The sequence below is a fragment of the Athene cunicularia genome (genome assembly GCF_003259725.1).
Source record: "Athene cunicularia isolate RWA chromosome 6 unlocalized genomic scaffold, athCun1 chr6_part1, whole genome shotgun sequence".
Taxonomy (NCBI): Eukaryota; Metazoa; Chordata; class Aves; order Strigiformes; family Strigidae; genus Athene; species Athene cunicularia.
The window spans coordinates 4,974,263-4,988,178 of record NW_020799105.1 but is presented as its reverse complement, the minus strand read 5'-3'; the positions used below and the strand labels follow the sequence as shown (position 1 = coordinate 4,988,178).

The 13,916-nt window shown below is 42.0% G+C and overlaps 1 protein-coding gene across 1 annotated transcript in view; it reads left to right on the top strand.

Moving 5' to 3' along the window:
* Window positions 1-13,916, top strand: part of PAX2 (paired box 2) — a 56,018-nt gene that overhangs the window by 28,353 nt on the left and 13,749 nt on the right. The window contains exon 6 of the mRNA XM_026851474.1: window positions 10,932-11,141. Within this exon, the coding sequence (XP_026707275.1) occupies window positions 10,932-11,141 (210 nt within the window). The remainder of the gene's footprint in view (window positions 1-10,931; window positions 11,142-13,916) is intronic.

Genomic DNA, 13,916 nt, shown 5'->3' with positions numbered 1-13,916 from the left:
CAAAATTATTCCATCTTTCTCTGTATTTGCATATGCAAGACAAAAGTAGATGGTGTTCATCTACTATTTAGCAGATCTACCTTTCTTACAGGAAATACTTTTCTGTCTTTGGGGGGCAAAGCGATTAGGATACCAGTACTGTCCTTCCTTCATGGAAAGCAGATCTCCATAGCTGAATGTAAAGGTGAGGTGCCTAAAATCAGAGTTTAAGATTCAAAGGTGCCATAAAAATAATTCTTTTTAGTACTTCTGCCTAAGTGAAGATGATGCATTCCAGCCTGTTAATATGAGAGCAGAATTCCCAAAGACTGGGGACACTGCACTTTGGACATGACTCCCACAAGGGGACAGCAGGAGACAGATTTGGCCTCACAAAAGAGGCTGTGGGCTGAGGCAGAAAATCTTCTTCATGTCCTCCCTACCCTGTGCCATCCCCACTCTGTTCCCTGCAACACTCCCAGCTCAGTTCGAGAACGTCCCCATCTGATCCATCTGGATCCAAGAGTGAGAAAACTTCATTTCAGACCCAGCTTGACACTCCCAGGTGGCAACTTAGCACTAACATCTCAATCTGTATGCGACATTTCAATCAGCGCAGAGTAACAAAAGCAGAACTATTAGCGTTGGGAGCTGTTCACTGGTGGTAATGATGGGGAAACTCAGAAACTGGAAATGTAAAGGGAAAAAAAAAGCCCTCAACACCCTGAAAGGCAGCAGGGAAAGAGGGGCAGAGAATTTTTCCTCTACACTTAGGCCAGGATCCAATGTTTGGATTAATGGTGCCATTACCCAAGAAAGGACTTCAGATAATGCTCATTCTTAAAATGTTTTTGCTGGCAATTAAATGGTTGCAGATATTGATCTTCATTGATCCGATGTCCTCCATTTGCATAATCTATTAAAGATGAATGATTCATTATATGTTTGCTATGGGGCTGGGCAATGCTTTCAGGAAGGACCAGAGAGGTGAGGAACTCAGTGCTGCCTCCTGATCTACCCCAGCCAGGAAATTAAGGAAGAGGCTGGGAGCATGCAGATTTCTTTGGTATCACCCAGATTCTTCTCCCAAGAAGGGATATTGGAGTAATAGCGAGTACTGAATCGCTGGCTGCCTGTTCTGCTGCTATAGTGTCATCTTTGAAATTCCTCTTTGCTGTTGTCCAGGGCAGTTTGTAAACCCAGGTGGTATCTGAAACAAATGTGAAACAAATTCACCCATGCAGGGTACAAACTTTGTGTGCAGTCACTTCAGGATGTAAGATTTAGCTTCAGTCTACAAGAAAGTCTCCCCAGCTCAGTCTTCCCAGACAGAAAAAAGTATCACTAGCTCTTTCCAAATCAAAGCTGTCTGGCACTGAATTCTTGCCCTTTCTGAAGACTTCCAAGAAAGTTCTCCTCTTTCTGGTTCATGACTAGTTTTCCTCAGCAAGCTCTCTCAGTTCACACTATTCTGAGAATACACCCTTCCAAATTCCAGCAAAGCCTCAACAATATGTAACTACCTGAAATCTTGGAATGTAGTGAGATAGTTAAGCACAGATGCTGCTGAAGTCCGTTTATCTGTCTGTGAGCTTCCTAGAACTGAAGAGGTAGAAAGGCTGCAGAACAGGCAGACACCTCCCCAATGTGTAGGAAGGCCTTTCCCAAAGTCCTGGGCATCTATTCCAAAGACATAGCTTAGCACCAGTTACATACAGCACAGCCTTGTCTAGTACTGCCAATATCAAACATTCCCTTTCAGACAATTATTCTATTTAACACACCTCAGATAGTTCCTTTATTACTTGCATCTCCTAAAGCAAGTAAACAAAACCATTTGTTTATCATGGAGCAGACAGGTCACCCTTATTTCTCCCCATTAAGTATCCGCATGGAATTTCTGTGAATGAGCTGACACTTAAGGGCTAGCTGGGCACTAGGCTAGGAAACATGCTCCCACTGTCCTTCATGTAGAATAGACAATGTAGAAATTTTCAACTTCCTTGTGAAGTATCAGAGAGAGAAAACTCTTAAGAGCTGTCTGAGAATACCACCTTACCTCTTCCTTCACACACAGTCAGTGGACCGGCTACATCTTGGCTTGATGTTGCATGGCCATCATAGCTAGATTGGCACAGATCCCTTACAGTTTCTTGGACAGTAACTTTGGACACCAGTCAGATTTCCTAGAAGCAAAGATCCAAACTTGAACATACCAAGACAAGGTGAGTACATGCAGTTGAACACAAAGACAAGAACTCTGTTGTTCAAAGATGTTCTACTTTGATTAGTTCTATTGAAGGCATACAGCCTAGGCAGATGAGTATAAATCTGTACAGGGCTAAGGAAACACAGGACACCTCAATAGCTTTCTTTTATTCAGTAGTTTCCATGGATCTCTGAGTTTGGGATGTACTCAGTAGCTAACACCTGAGAGGTGAGCAGAGGAGAACCTCAAGATTTTGGCACTAGCAACAGGCATACTTTAAAAGCACAAGGTTATTCTCAAAAGCCTTGAATCTTTTGAGAAAAGAGATACTTCTTTAAGCACCATCAGAAGCCACATCTTTTGGAATAAGCATGCATGAAAGAAATGAGGTGTCTTCAAACTGGGTTCTAAGTTCTGGGCACTTAATAGTTTGGAAGAAGAGCCCTTTCTGACTCAATTATCTTGCCCAGAAGTTACCCAACAGAGAGACAGCACAATGAGAAATAAAACACAATAGACTTTTCATGCATGGCTTGAAACTTGCTTCTTAACAGACTACTAAAGGGGAGGATTTACTTACTAGGTGGATAGTAAAACTACAGCAAAGGTAAATAAAAGCTTTCCTTAATTGAAACCCGTCAGTTTTAACTAAACAGACCTTGTTTGCCAGCTTACTACAATCATTGAGATCTACAAAGAAAAAGTAAAAGACCAGCCCAAGAAAAATGGGACAAAAAAAGCACTTCAGGAACTTCTACCATTGACTGAAATGCAGTATGTGTCCCCTTCTCTTCCTGTGAGGAGGTTTCTGAATGCTTCTGTGCTATGGTTAGCACCTGTTAATAGGAATGGGAAACTTTTTAAATCATCACCACCCACCAAAATAGCTACCATGTCCTGTATAGAAAATGTTTCCTTCTCTCTGGAAAATAAGTTTTTCCCTAAAAAATTTTTAGGGTGAGACATTCTGACAACTCATGATGTGCCAAACAAAGGCACCAAAAACGCACAAACTCCATTGATCTCGCTTTCCTTCTGACCTCCCCTCTCTGGCACACGGCTTGATTTTTTTTCAGTTCACATTAACTTTTTTTAATTCATACATGAATGTATGCAAAAAAGTTATTTAGAATTACTGACTTACAAGCTACTTGCTATGTCTGAAACACATAATACAAAAAATAGTACTTAAACAGCACCTGATTTCTATGAAAGTTTTCAAGAAAGTTGTGATGCTAAGCACGGAAGAATCACTGACTAGACATCAGTATCCAAAATTTTTCTGAAGTGATAAACAATCTTTTGAGAACTTTATCCTCCTGCAAGGTGAAAAGATATTATTTTCTTCGTTTCAGCTTAGTGAGTGAACTGAAGAGAATTTTGTTCAGTTCAATAACCAGCTCATTCAAAACTAAGAAACAAACTATGATTTGAAAAACAAGGAACATTTATTTTCCTCTGTCAGTGAGTGAATTAAGCTTGGTTTGAAAGGATGAGATCTATTAGTTCTAAAATCAGGTTCTGAAATCAGTTCTAATTCTTCCTTTTATATACCCTTTTCTTCATTTAGTAAGTCAGTTTTACTGCAAAACCTGCTTAGAAAAGCGTGCTGCTTCTGTTCTAGTATAATTAGGAAGTCATGAAACTTGTGGTCATTTTATTTAATTAGCATGAATAATTACAAATACTGTTTTTAATTTAATTCTAATTTCCATCCAGATATAACTTGACACAGATCAGAAGTTAAAAGTTAATAATCTAATAAAATAATAATATGGATTCATCATTCACTATTTTCTCATATAATAATATGTAAAGACAAATTATATTAAACAACATAATTGCTTAAACAAATGTGCACAGATGCAGTACATCTACTTAGCAAAAATTGAAATAAAATGTTTAGTGTAAATTTTCTATTGGTCAAAATATTTGTTACCACCCATAAAATCCAGCCTTTTAGAAAACAACCTTATAGTGCAAATGTAAAACAAGTTGATCCAGCTTGCTGTATTAAATCATGATTAAAACTGACCATTACATTCAGTTGTACTTATATCATTACACTGGGAGGGGGAGCATTTCCTTCCCCTTTTCCTTGTTTGTAATGGTGAAAATTTCCTGTCTTACTCCAGTCTACTTTAGTCTCTGACACCAGTAAGCAATGGCCCTGGTCAGGGCTTTAGTGAGCTGACTTCTTAACAAACTGCTAGGGGCCCCAAACTGGCTTTGGTGGCAGCAAATCCTACAGATACAGACCCACACTCTGCTGCACAGCATCATGGCTGCAGCCGCCAGCAGACAAGCAGCCTGCTTGGCACACATCTGAGTGTTCCAGTGCTCTGAAAATGGAATATGATAATCTTTCATGTGGCTGCTACAAGACTGTTACTACTCTGCCTCACCAAAATGAAGGGGATATTTTTTGTGAGCAAACCTCTCTTCTGTTTAAGATGAGGAATTGGCAAAAGTGGAAGTCCATAGGACCTCCAGATTTCATCAGCTGTTTCCCATCCATAAGAAGAGATAATATCTTATCTCATCTCATCAAGGAATTAGGAAAGGCAAAAGGTGTTACTTCTTTTCCCCAGGATCAAATGGCTGAGGGTGATAGATGGTTAGATGAATGATCTCTGGAACAGACAGAAATAGTGGGGGGGGAGGAATTACATAAACTATTTCCATACATCCAATGTAAGTTTCACTGACAATAACTTGATGATGCTGAAGAAGGTGGCTTGTGGGCTTGAAAGGCATATTGAAGTGAGGAACCCAGAAATGGATGGCCCAAAAGAAAGAATGTCTTTGCCTTCCTTAAATTAGCATTTCAATGAACAATAGCAGTGAATGACAATAATGTCATGTAATGACCATAGCAGTAAATTGGCATTCCCAGTCCGATTTTCCCCAGCCCTCAGCAAGCGGACAGCATTGCAGGCTGCCACGCACTCTGCTGCCGGACAAAAAGAGACTGTTTTAGAGAAAATAATTATATTGTCTTCCCAACAATTCAGTTTTTGCCTTTTCTTTTGAGGTTAAATGAAGAACCCAATAAGTATGGCTATGATGAAAATTTTAGTGATGTAGGTATTTTCCCACTGACAGCAAAGACTGTGCTTTATATCTGAGTTAAGCAACACCTGTCAGCAGGTGTTAATAACTTTTGATCTCCATCTGCTGTACAGCATTTAACCAGACCAGCTGCTTTTACAATTGAAATTGCCCACTGTGGTCTTTCAGAGAAATGGAGACCTTAGGGCAATCTTTGGCCCTTCTTCGTAGATTTAGGATTACCATGGGCTACCCAGGAATATCTATCCTATCTTATGATCAGTGGAATATAATTGTGAAGAAACCTTGGAGATACCTATAATGAAGAATGTCTGAAAAAATAACATGTTCTAATTACATTTCCTGGCATCTTTAAGAAGTAACATTCAAGTCCCAACCCATCAAGGAGTAAGTATATGCTACACTTTAAGGCAGAAGTAATTGCCCAACCTGATGGGCTGGAACTCAAGAAAGGGGAAAACAGTATGGACTCCACTGAACTTCTCTGTCAAGTGCACAAGTTGCACACTTTCCCCCGCAACCTAACACTTTAAAGCACATCTTCCTTCATCAGCTCCATCTGCAAACAAATGTACTTAGAGCCACATTAAGTTGACTTCAGTGGAGTTCTCAAGTGATTAATAACAATAACAGTACTCAACTAGACCAGATCACAGGTCTACTGGAAACTCCATGTTTTACTCTATACAAAGACTATAAAACTTTTTCTCTCCGAAGTAACATAGAGAGTTAGCAGGTCAGTTTACTTGGAGAGCAGCAGTTAAAAAAATCAGACACAAAATCTAGATTTGTAAAATTCGGTTTTATAAAAAATGGGGCAAATAGACTTCAAAACTTGACATCAGTGATGTTAAAACAGTTTTGACTCTCAGGGAAAAGCAATCCAAGGTTGTTTTTTTTAAACCTGGATTTCAGCAACCCACGAATAAAGTATTGGATTAAGAATATGGAAAGATCTGTGCAGAGCAGAAAATAAACCTGAACATGCAAGGCTCATTCTCCAGTCAGCAGGAATACAAAAAGAAATCAAGAAAAGTACGAGAAGCAGAATAGTCTGCACTTTTCAGTTGCTCTAGCAAAAGTCTGTTATGATCACAGAGAAGGGAAAAAAATTGGATGTTCTTTATTGTCAGTGCAACTTGCACAATGTTCTTGCAAAAGAAAAGCTAGAAAACTAAGAAATAAAAGAAAAAGTGGTTCTTCTGACATGACAGAAAGCAAAAGCGACACATATGTATCAGTCCAGTATAGTCTTTTGCATGACTTGTAGAATTTGAGGCAAAATTCTCATATGTGTAAAGTGATGTGACTCCACTGGCTGTAGTGTAAACTCACCAGTGTATGAGTGCTGAGGGGCCAGTCCCATTCTGTTTGCCACAATGAAACTTTTCTAAGGAATGGAGAACACGAATACAGAAAAAGATGTTTCAATGGTGGGTACATGCATAGGATTCAAAACACCCAAGATTCAGCTTTGGCACAGAGTTCCTCCATGAATTTGGGTACATTTCTGTGGACTTAGTTCCCCACAGATAAAACAGTGATCCTAAGGGATTCTGCAAGGATATGTGTTCTACAGAGTGAGGAACAGGGGTCATATTTGATAGGTATCCCAGGAAAAGATGAAGAATGCTAAACATTGTCAAGATGGTGAGCAGTTTTGTTAAGTGGGTGTACACAAGCCATCCCTTATGCAGGGATGTGCCATCTTGATATTCTTTGTTTACTGAAAAGGAGCACTCGATGCACGTAGCTTATCCTCCAGGAAGCCAGCAATGAAAAACAAGCAGCTTATCTAGTCCTGCAAACCCCCCTGCTTTCCTTCCCTTCAGCAGCAGAGAGCACGATAAAAACTGAGACGAGTCTCTGTAGGAACCCAAAGCTGTGAATCTTCCTCTCACCCTGTCTGGCCAAAATCCCTTCATTCGCAGGGGGAATTTAGGCCAGAGATCACCAGTTCTAGCTCTCCGCCAGAATAACAGAGGAGAGGGTTAGAAAGGAATAAAAACAGCCGTAACTCAGCAAGTACTGTGAGAAACAGAGGAGCAGGAGATGCACAAAATATGCAGTCCTCTGCTATGTTTCCAGCTATATGCTCATCCTGATGACCCTTTCAGATTTCCCCCACTATGACAATGAGTGGTATTTTTTCGTTGCTTATAAACAAGGATATCATTTGCCATTTAGAAGAAGAAAGGACCCTGGGACATGAATAGATTTCTGCTGCTTTGGAAAGGGGTTGCAGACTCATTCCACCCCCCAATCAATCACAGGTTGGTATTCCAGCCTTAGGAATAGACACTGACAGATACTTTGGAGTTCCCTGATGCAGCCTTATTGAGGGACACCCTTGAAGACACAGCCAAACCAGTATGGCACTGCTTCACAGCTTGCTGGCACTAGCAGGATTTAGGATAGGAAGGGGCAAGTTCACCATCACAATTACAAAAGACAGAATGGAGAAAATCAGAAGTGAAAACAAGAAAGGTACAGCTGAAGTTTGAGGTGGTTAAAATGAAAAATGGGACTGTGCCATTCACAGGTGGATAGATAGATCAATCAATTGATCCCATCTACAGTGACACACTTTGGAACTATATTTCACTGCTGGGGTAATTATTCCAGCATAGCAGTAGCAGGAGTTATATCAGAGACAGAATTCAGGTGCTTTCAGTCAGGGGAGAGATAGACAACAAAGGAGTAAAAACTGGTAAATACCATCCACCAGTAAAGATAAATGGGATATAAGTTATGTCTGTGCAGTTGCAGAGCATAGAGGGAAAGACAGACAAATAGATAAATAGACGCATAAAAGTCTGAGTTTTGGTTGCGCAATCATTCGCTGTCTGACCTCCTGCTTGCCTCCTCTCCACTGCTCTTAGAGAGAGAGTGTTTAGTGTTATTGTGTCCCAGTCTTTTTGCTATGTTACTGTTGACTTCTTTATCCCCCTGCACTGAGTAAGTGGTGCTGCCTCTGGAAGGTGTGAGGAATTTTTCTTCATAAGCCTTGATGTGTTCAAGAGAGGGTTGGGCTCATCTCCGCTGTGAGTCTGACAGGGGCTTTAACAGCCTCACAACACTGGGACAAATAGCTCCTGGTCCCTTAACCCTTCTCAGCTTTGCAAGGCAAGGCCTAGCACTGTTGTTCCCATTGCAAGGGCTTTAGGCAGTCTTTCAGGCTGAAATCCTCCCCATGGTGGTTGGGCAGAGCGGAAATCCAAGGGCTGGATCAGATTGGCCTAATGCTACAGCAGCTTAAGCAGTCTGTTTTACCAGAGATTATGGTTTCACTTACACAGAGCGCCTGAAAAATGCTGCGGTTTAGAAAGGATTATAGCTGAAAATTCCATGCTTTAAAAGAGAAATAAAGTAGGGGAGGGACCAGGAAACCCAACGTGCCTGGGGGCTGTGCAAACAGGATTAACCTCTGCCCATAGCACCTCTTGCTTCTGCCCACCCACGCTTCCTGTATGCACCTTCTTCTCTTCCCTTTCCTTCCCAGCAGCTTCCCACACCTGCTCTCTCTTGCACAATATGGACAGTTGAAAAAGGAGCCCAGAAAATGCCCAGGACAAAAGTGTCCCTAGTTTATTTAGGTGGGACTGTCAAATAGCTTCTGTGAAAAATTTCACTTCACTTGCAGCCCCTGAAAGACAGGGGAACTTTTGGCCCTCTGCCTGCATATAGATCTGTTCATCCAAATTATCTAGTATCAACGTTATTTGGATAAAGCTTCAACACTCCCAGACTGCTGGTAGTGACTCTGCCTGTCTGGCCTGAAGGTAAATCTGTGTGGTCCTTGCCATCTGATGACAGACGATGCAGAAGAAAAACAGCTTCGGGGGTTCTCCATCTACAGACACTGGCAGTGGCACATGAAGGCTCATTGGTAGGATTGTAGGATAGTATAAAACTGTAAAGCAGAAGCTGGTTGCTGGTGTGCTGCTTACTCTGGTGACTTTAACTGTGCAACAAGAAACAGATACTTCATCTTCTATTCCCCATATCCTCCACAAAGGGTCCTTGCCAAACAGAGCTTCCTATAGCAAAAAGGGAGAAGAAATTACAGTCCTCACTTAGCATAACAGACACTTCACATAAGTAAACTAAAGAAAGAGGAACCATACAACTCTTGGCAAGGTCCTTCCCAATCAACTGAAACATGAACATATGTCTTTGCTGCAAAGGAGTCTCAGTGATCAGGGAACTTTGCTGGCCATCAGGTTAGAGGTACTTGGAGGAGAACACAGGTGGCAAACTATCATTTCTGCCAGGTAGCAAACCTTTAGGAAACAAATGCCTCAGGATAAACAGCATTCACAGATAGAAACTGCCAAGCCCTTTACTGTCTAGGTGAGCACTGCAACCTCACAATAAGATGCCTAGAGTTAATTAAGGCAGTTTTGTATCAATGAAGTTAGATTTATGGTCTAAACGTATGTCACATTTATATTTCTCTGTATAAATCAAAACCACCAGAACCAACTTATTTCATAGGCCATTGGCAACACTTGCCTTCACGGCAGAGAGATGACTTTCATTTATTGGCTTTGATCTGTTTACCTGAGGGTGAATGGTCTGCTAGATGATTTGGATCAGAGCTGATCACATCATCCATACTTCACTTTGACGTGTTCAAATACAGGATTCTACTATTGCTGACACAACAGTGGGTGTTCTGGAGTATCCATGCTTTAGGCCAGAGTTGTTCAATTCCCAAACCTCTTCCTTGGCAGCCAAGTTAGGAGCAGTTTCAAAGCTGTGTCTATTGTACCTGTGCAAATCTGCACATCAGAAATGGAGATCCAATGCAAATAATGAAAATAAGACCTTTTAGAAGTCCCCCACTCCTCTATTATATCTCTCTGTCAAGTTATCTGTCTGGCAACACTATACTCTAGGAACAACCAGAGTCAGTACTGACTGCTTTTATGGTTAAAGCTCCAAAGTATGCCACTATGAACAAGATCAATTGATTGATCTATCTGTCTTTCTGCCCATTAATTGCACAGTCCCATTTTTATTTTAACCACCTCAAACTTCAGTTACCCCTTTTTTGTCAAAGCTTTTACAGAGTTTGGCTTGAGAAGCTTTGGCCATTACACCAAGCATCCTGTTTAATAGATGCTTATAACAATGCTGCTCTCTTGGGGAAGGTTACCTTGGGTTTGAAGACACAAAGTGGTGTAATTCCCTGGGCCAGACTGTCTAAGTGTAGCACTTTCATTCACCCTTGGCCAGCCAGAGGAAGAAAGCATCAGGAAAGGGAGCACAGAAGCTTCAGAGCATTCTTCTCCTTCCCAACCCTACGCTTCTTCCTGTCCTCCCTCTCCTGCATGTTACTTCCCTCACCTCTCCTCTTCCTGCATCCCATTCCTCCCATCTGCCACTGCACTCCATTCTCCTCATCTCCTGCTGCCCCTGCAGAGGCATCCTCGCAGTCAGAGCCTAGCTCCCAGGTGCATTTACTGCTGTTGTCTCAGCACTGGCTCCTCTGATCTACTCCTAACCTTTTTATTTTTATTTTTGTTTTTTAAATTAATTTCCCTGTAGATTTTAACCACTCCATTTTCATTTACCCATTTTGTTCTTCCTCTCCTCCCTTCCCCACCCTCCTCTTCCTCCCCCTGTTCCCTTTGTCTGTCTGTGTCCATCCCTTACCCTACCACAGAAAACCTCTCCTCTCCCCTCAGTATAAAGCAAGAGCCTCATGGAGCCTCTCTCACCCCTTTCACCCCCACCACGCCGGTCGGCTCTGGGCAGGCTGATCTTCAGCCCTTCCACATGGCCCTTTCAGATGATGCGTCCACGCCTTGCTACAGTGCCTTCCTTCATCATGGTGCCCATTTTGGGCAGTCCAGCAGCCAGCCTCTGATAGCAGGTAACTGGCCTTGGCCACAAACTCAGTGGGGATGCTGCAGGCAAAGGGTTCAGTTTCGTCTGATGGGGAGACCAGTAAATGCTGCAAGCTCTTTGAATGCAAGTGGGAACCAGAGCAACCATGTTCCAGTTCTGTGTACGCAGCATGTGTTCTCAGCTTCATGGAGAATCACGAAAATTTTATGCCTATCCTTCATTTTTTAGAATAAAATGGGAGAAGAAGCTGCAACTGCCTAGAAGTGACAGGGTGTCCCAGTTGGATGGGTTGGGGACTTAGAATAGGAACACTTGTACAGCAAAATCCTGTGTTGCCTCAACAGCCATAAGGCCCCAGTACTTTAGGCCCAGCAAGGATACTGTATGCTAGCCTACAGTAAATGATAGCAGCTTGAATAATCTAGCCAGTGCTAGGACTCACAGGGTCATTTAGCATGGGCTGTACAAACTACTAAGTCAGATAAATACTTAGGTAGTTGGTGAGAACAGCCACAGCTACATTGTGAGCAATATTTGAGTCACCTGGTTTGGGAGTGTCAGTGTAAGTTGGCACCTTCACACCGCACACCAAGTAGTTAAGAAACAAGGTATCACATCTGAATGTCAAGACCAGGAAAGCTGAGTGAGAGATTGTAATGTCTTACAGCCAAAGGAATACAGAGCTGAGGTAGGTGGCCTTTAAGGGAAGGACAGAAGTGAAGAAATAGGTTGCAGAAGATGGCAGCACTTAGGAGCAGCAGGCTGGAGGGGAGGATGGGGTGGAAGGACAAGTTTCAGGTAGGTACTAGGGGAAACTGTGCAAAGTGACTGAAGCAACATTGCTGCAGAAGCTCAGGGGTGGTTTGGATAAAACAGGGGGTATCATTTCAGGTGACCACTGAGGCCATTGTCACTCCACTGTCAAATAATGTAATTTGGGCTTTCTCAGAACAGATGGAGTCTTAGTGCAGACCACAGTTCCTAATGCTCAAGAAACACATCCTACCTCTGCCTCCTTCATATTCCTATATTATTTTTCTCTTTTGATCTAACATCCTCTCTTTGTCTTATCAGGTGAGATTTGCATTTCTAAACCTCCCTGTAGGAAAGCAGCAAGTAACAGCAGAGAAGACTTATGTGATCATAACACTGCCTTGGTCCAATCTTAGTGCAGCCAATAAGGGCCTCTGAGCTTTAGGCATTTCCTAAACCAAGGAGTCTCCTGACAGACTCCAACAATATAGTTCTCTGGGGATGCAGTCATATATGATTACCCTCCAGCCTAGAAGGCACTGTGTTTCAGAAGAGGCACCTGCCTTAGGATCCTTATGGAGAATTAGACATGGGAGAGTGTTCAAAAGCTCAATGTCACAGTGATGAAGGTGCTGTTCCTCACTCAGAAGGCTCTTGGAGAAGGGAGAATGGCTGGAGTTGGAAGCATGTTATGAGCAGCATAGGTGCTAGCTTTGCCATAGCCCTGGAGTACAAGAACTTAATAATCCTGTCTGCCTGTTGGTAATGAGAAGAGGTAATAGAAGGGGCCTGCTTGTATGTAACAGCATTTTAAGAGTCTCTCTATGGGACTCTTACTCATGTTGCTGATACTGTACTTGTTTGTTATCTTCTTCTTGAAGATTGGGATTTTGACAGATGATCACTTCCCAATGAATTTTCCACTCTGAGTTTTGAACACTCTGTGCGCTCATGTCTGAATAAAAACACAGGGGCGTTATGTGCATAGATCGAGTAGCAGAGTGAGTGCGTATGTGTTCCCACCTGAATGGAAGTGTCAAAATGAATTAATTTTGCCTGCTACTACATAATGTTCTCTCTAACCTTTCAGTGATACTATTTTCTCACTCATCACCTGTTGTTATTTCTCAGGCTAGTCAATAAATGAAACCAAAAGAACATGAATTTTAAGCATAAAACTTTCTTGATTTAAAAGAACGTGAGGGAAAAAACCCTACTTCTAGTAGGTGTTAATCATACAGCTTAACACACAGCTACAAATCACTAAAGGAATGATGGTGATAAACGAGTAGAAGAATGTAGAATATAAATCCCTGAGGCATTATATATTTATTTTTATCAATATTGGGGAGTGGCTGGAAAATGGCTCAGGCATTGTCTGGTAGTTCTGTGCCATTATCTAAGGAGGTGAGCTAAGAACATCAGCCACTGATGAGGAACCTCCTCGGGGAGGAAGAATGAACTTGCATTTCTTTTTTTCTTGAGCAAATCACCTCAGTAATTTCTAGTCAAGATCTGTAAAAGCAATGACACTGGTTTAGCCTACCACACCTCAGAGAAACTTCCTCCCTTCAGGTTAATGCTCCACATCGATTAGTGTTTGCTTCGCTGTGTAACTGTTACTAATTTCTGATTCCCCAGCCAAGGCTCATGCTTGTTCCAGGGCCTGCTTTATCAGTTATCATTCTGCTACCATTAGAGCTCAGCCAACTCTTACTCTTCTTTCACTGGCATATCCCAGCACAGTTCCATGACTCCAGCGGTGTTAATGGGCGCTACTTAACATGTCACTTCTAAAGGCAAATCATACTCCAGCCTGCCAGTTAGAACAGACAGGGGAGACAAAATCTAAAAAAGGAACAACAAATGCCACAAATGCCTTGGTGAGCTATAGTTCACCTAGGGAATGTGAAAGGCTTTGGACGTCTGGAACAGGCTGAGATCTTAGTAGGCAGCATTGCAGGTTCAGTTGTAAATCTCCCATCAGCCGTGGAGGAAAGATTATCATAATTTATTTAGGGCTTTTTTTTTTGGGGGGGTGGGGGAA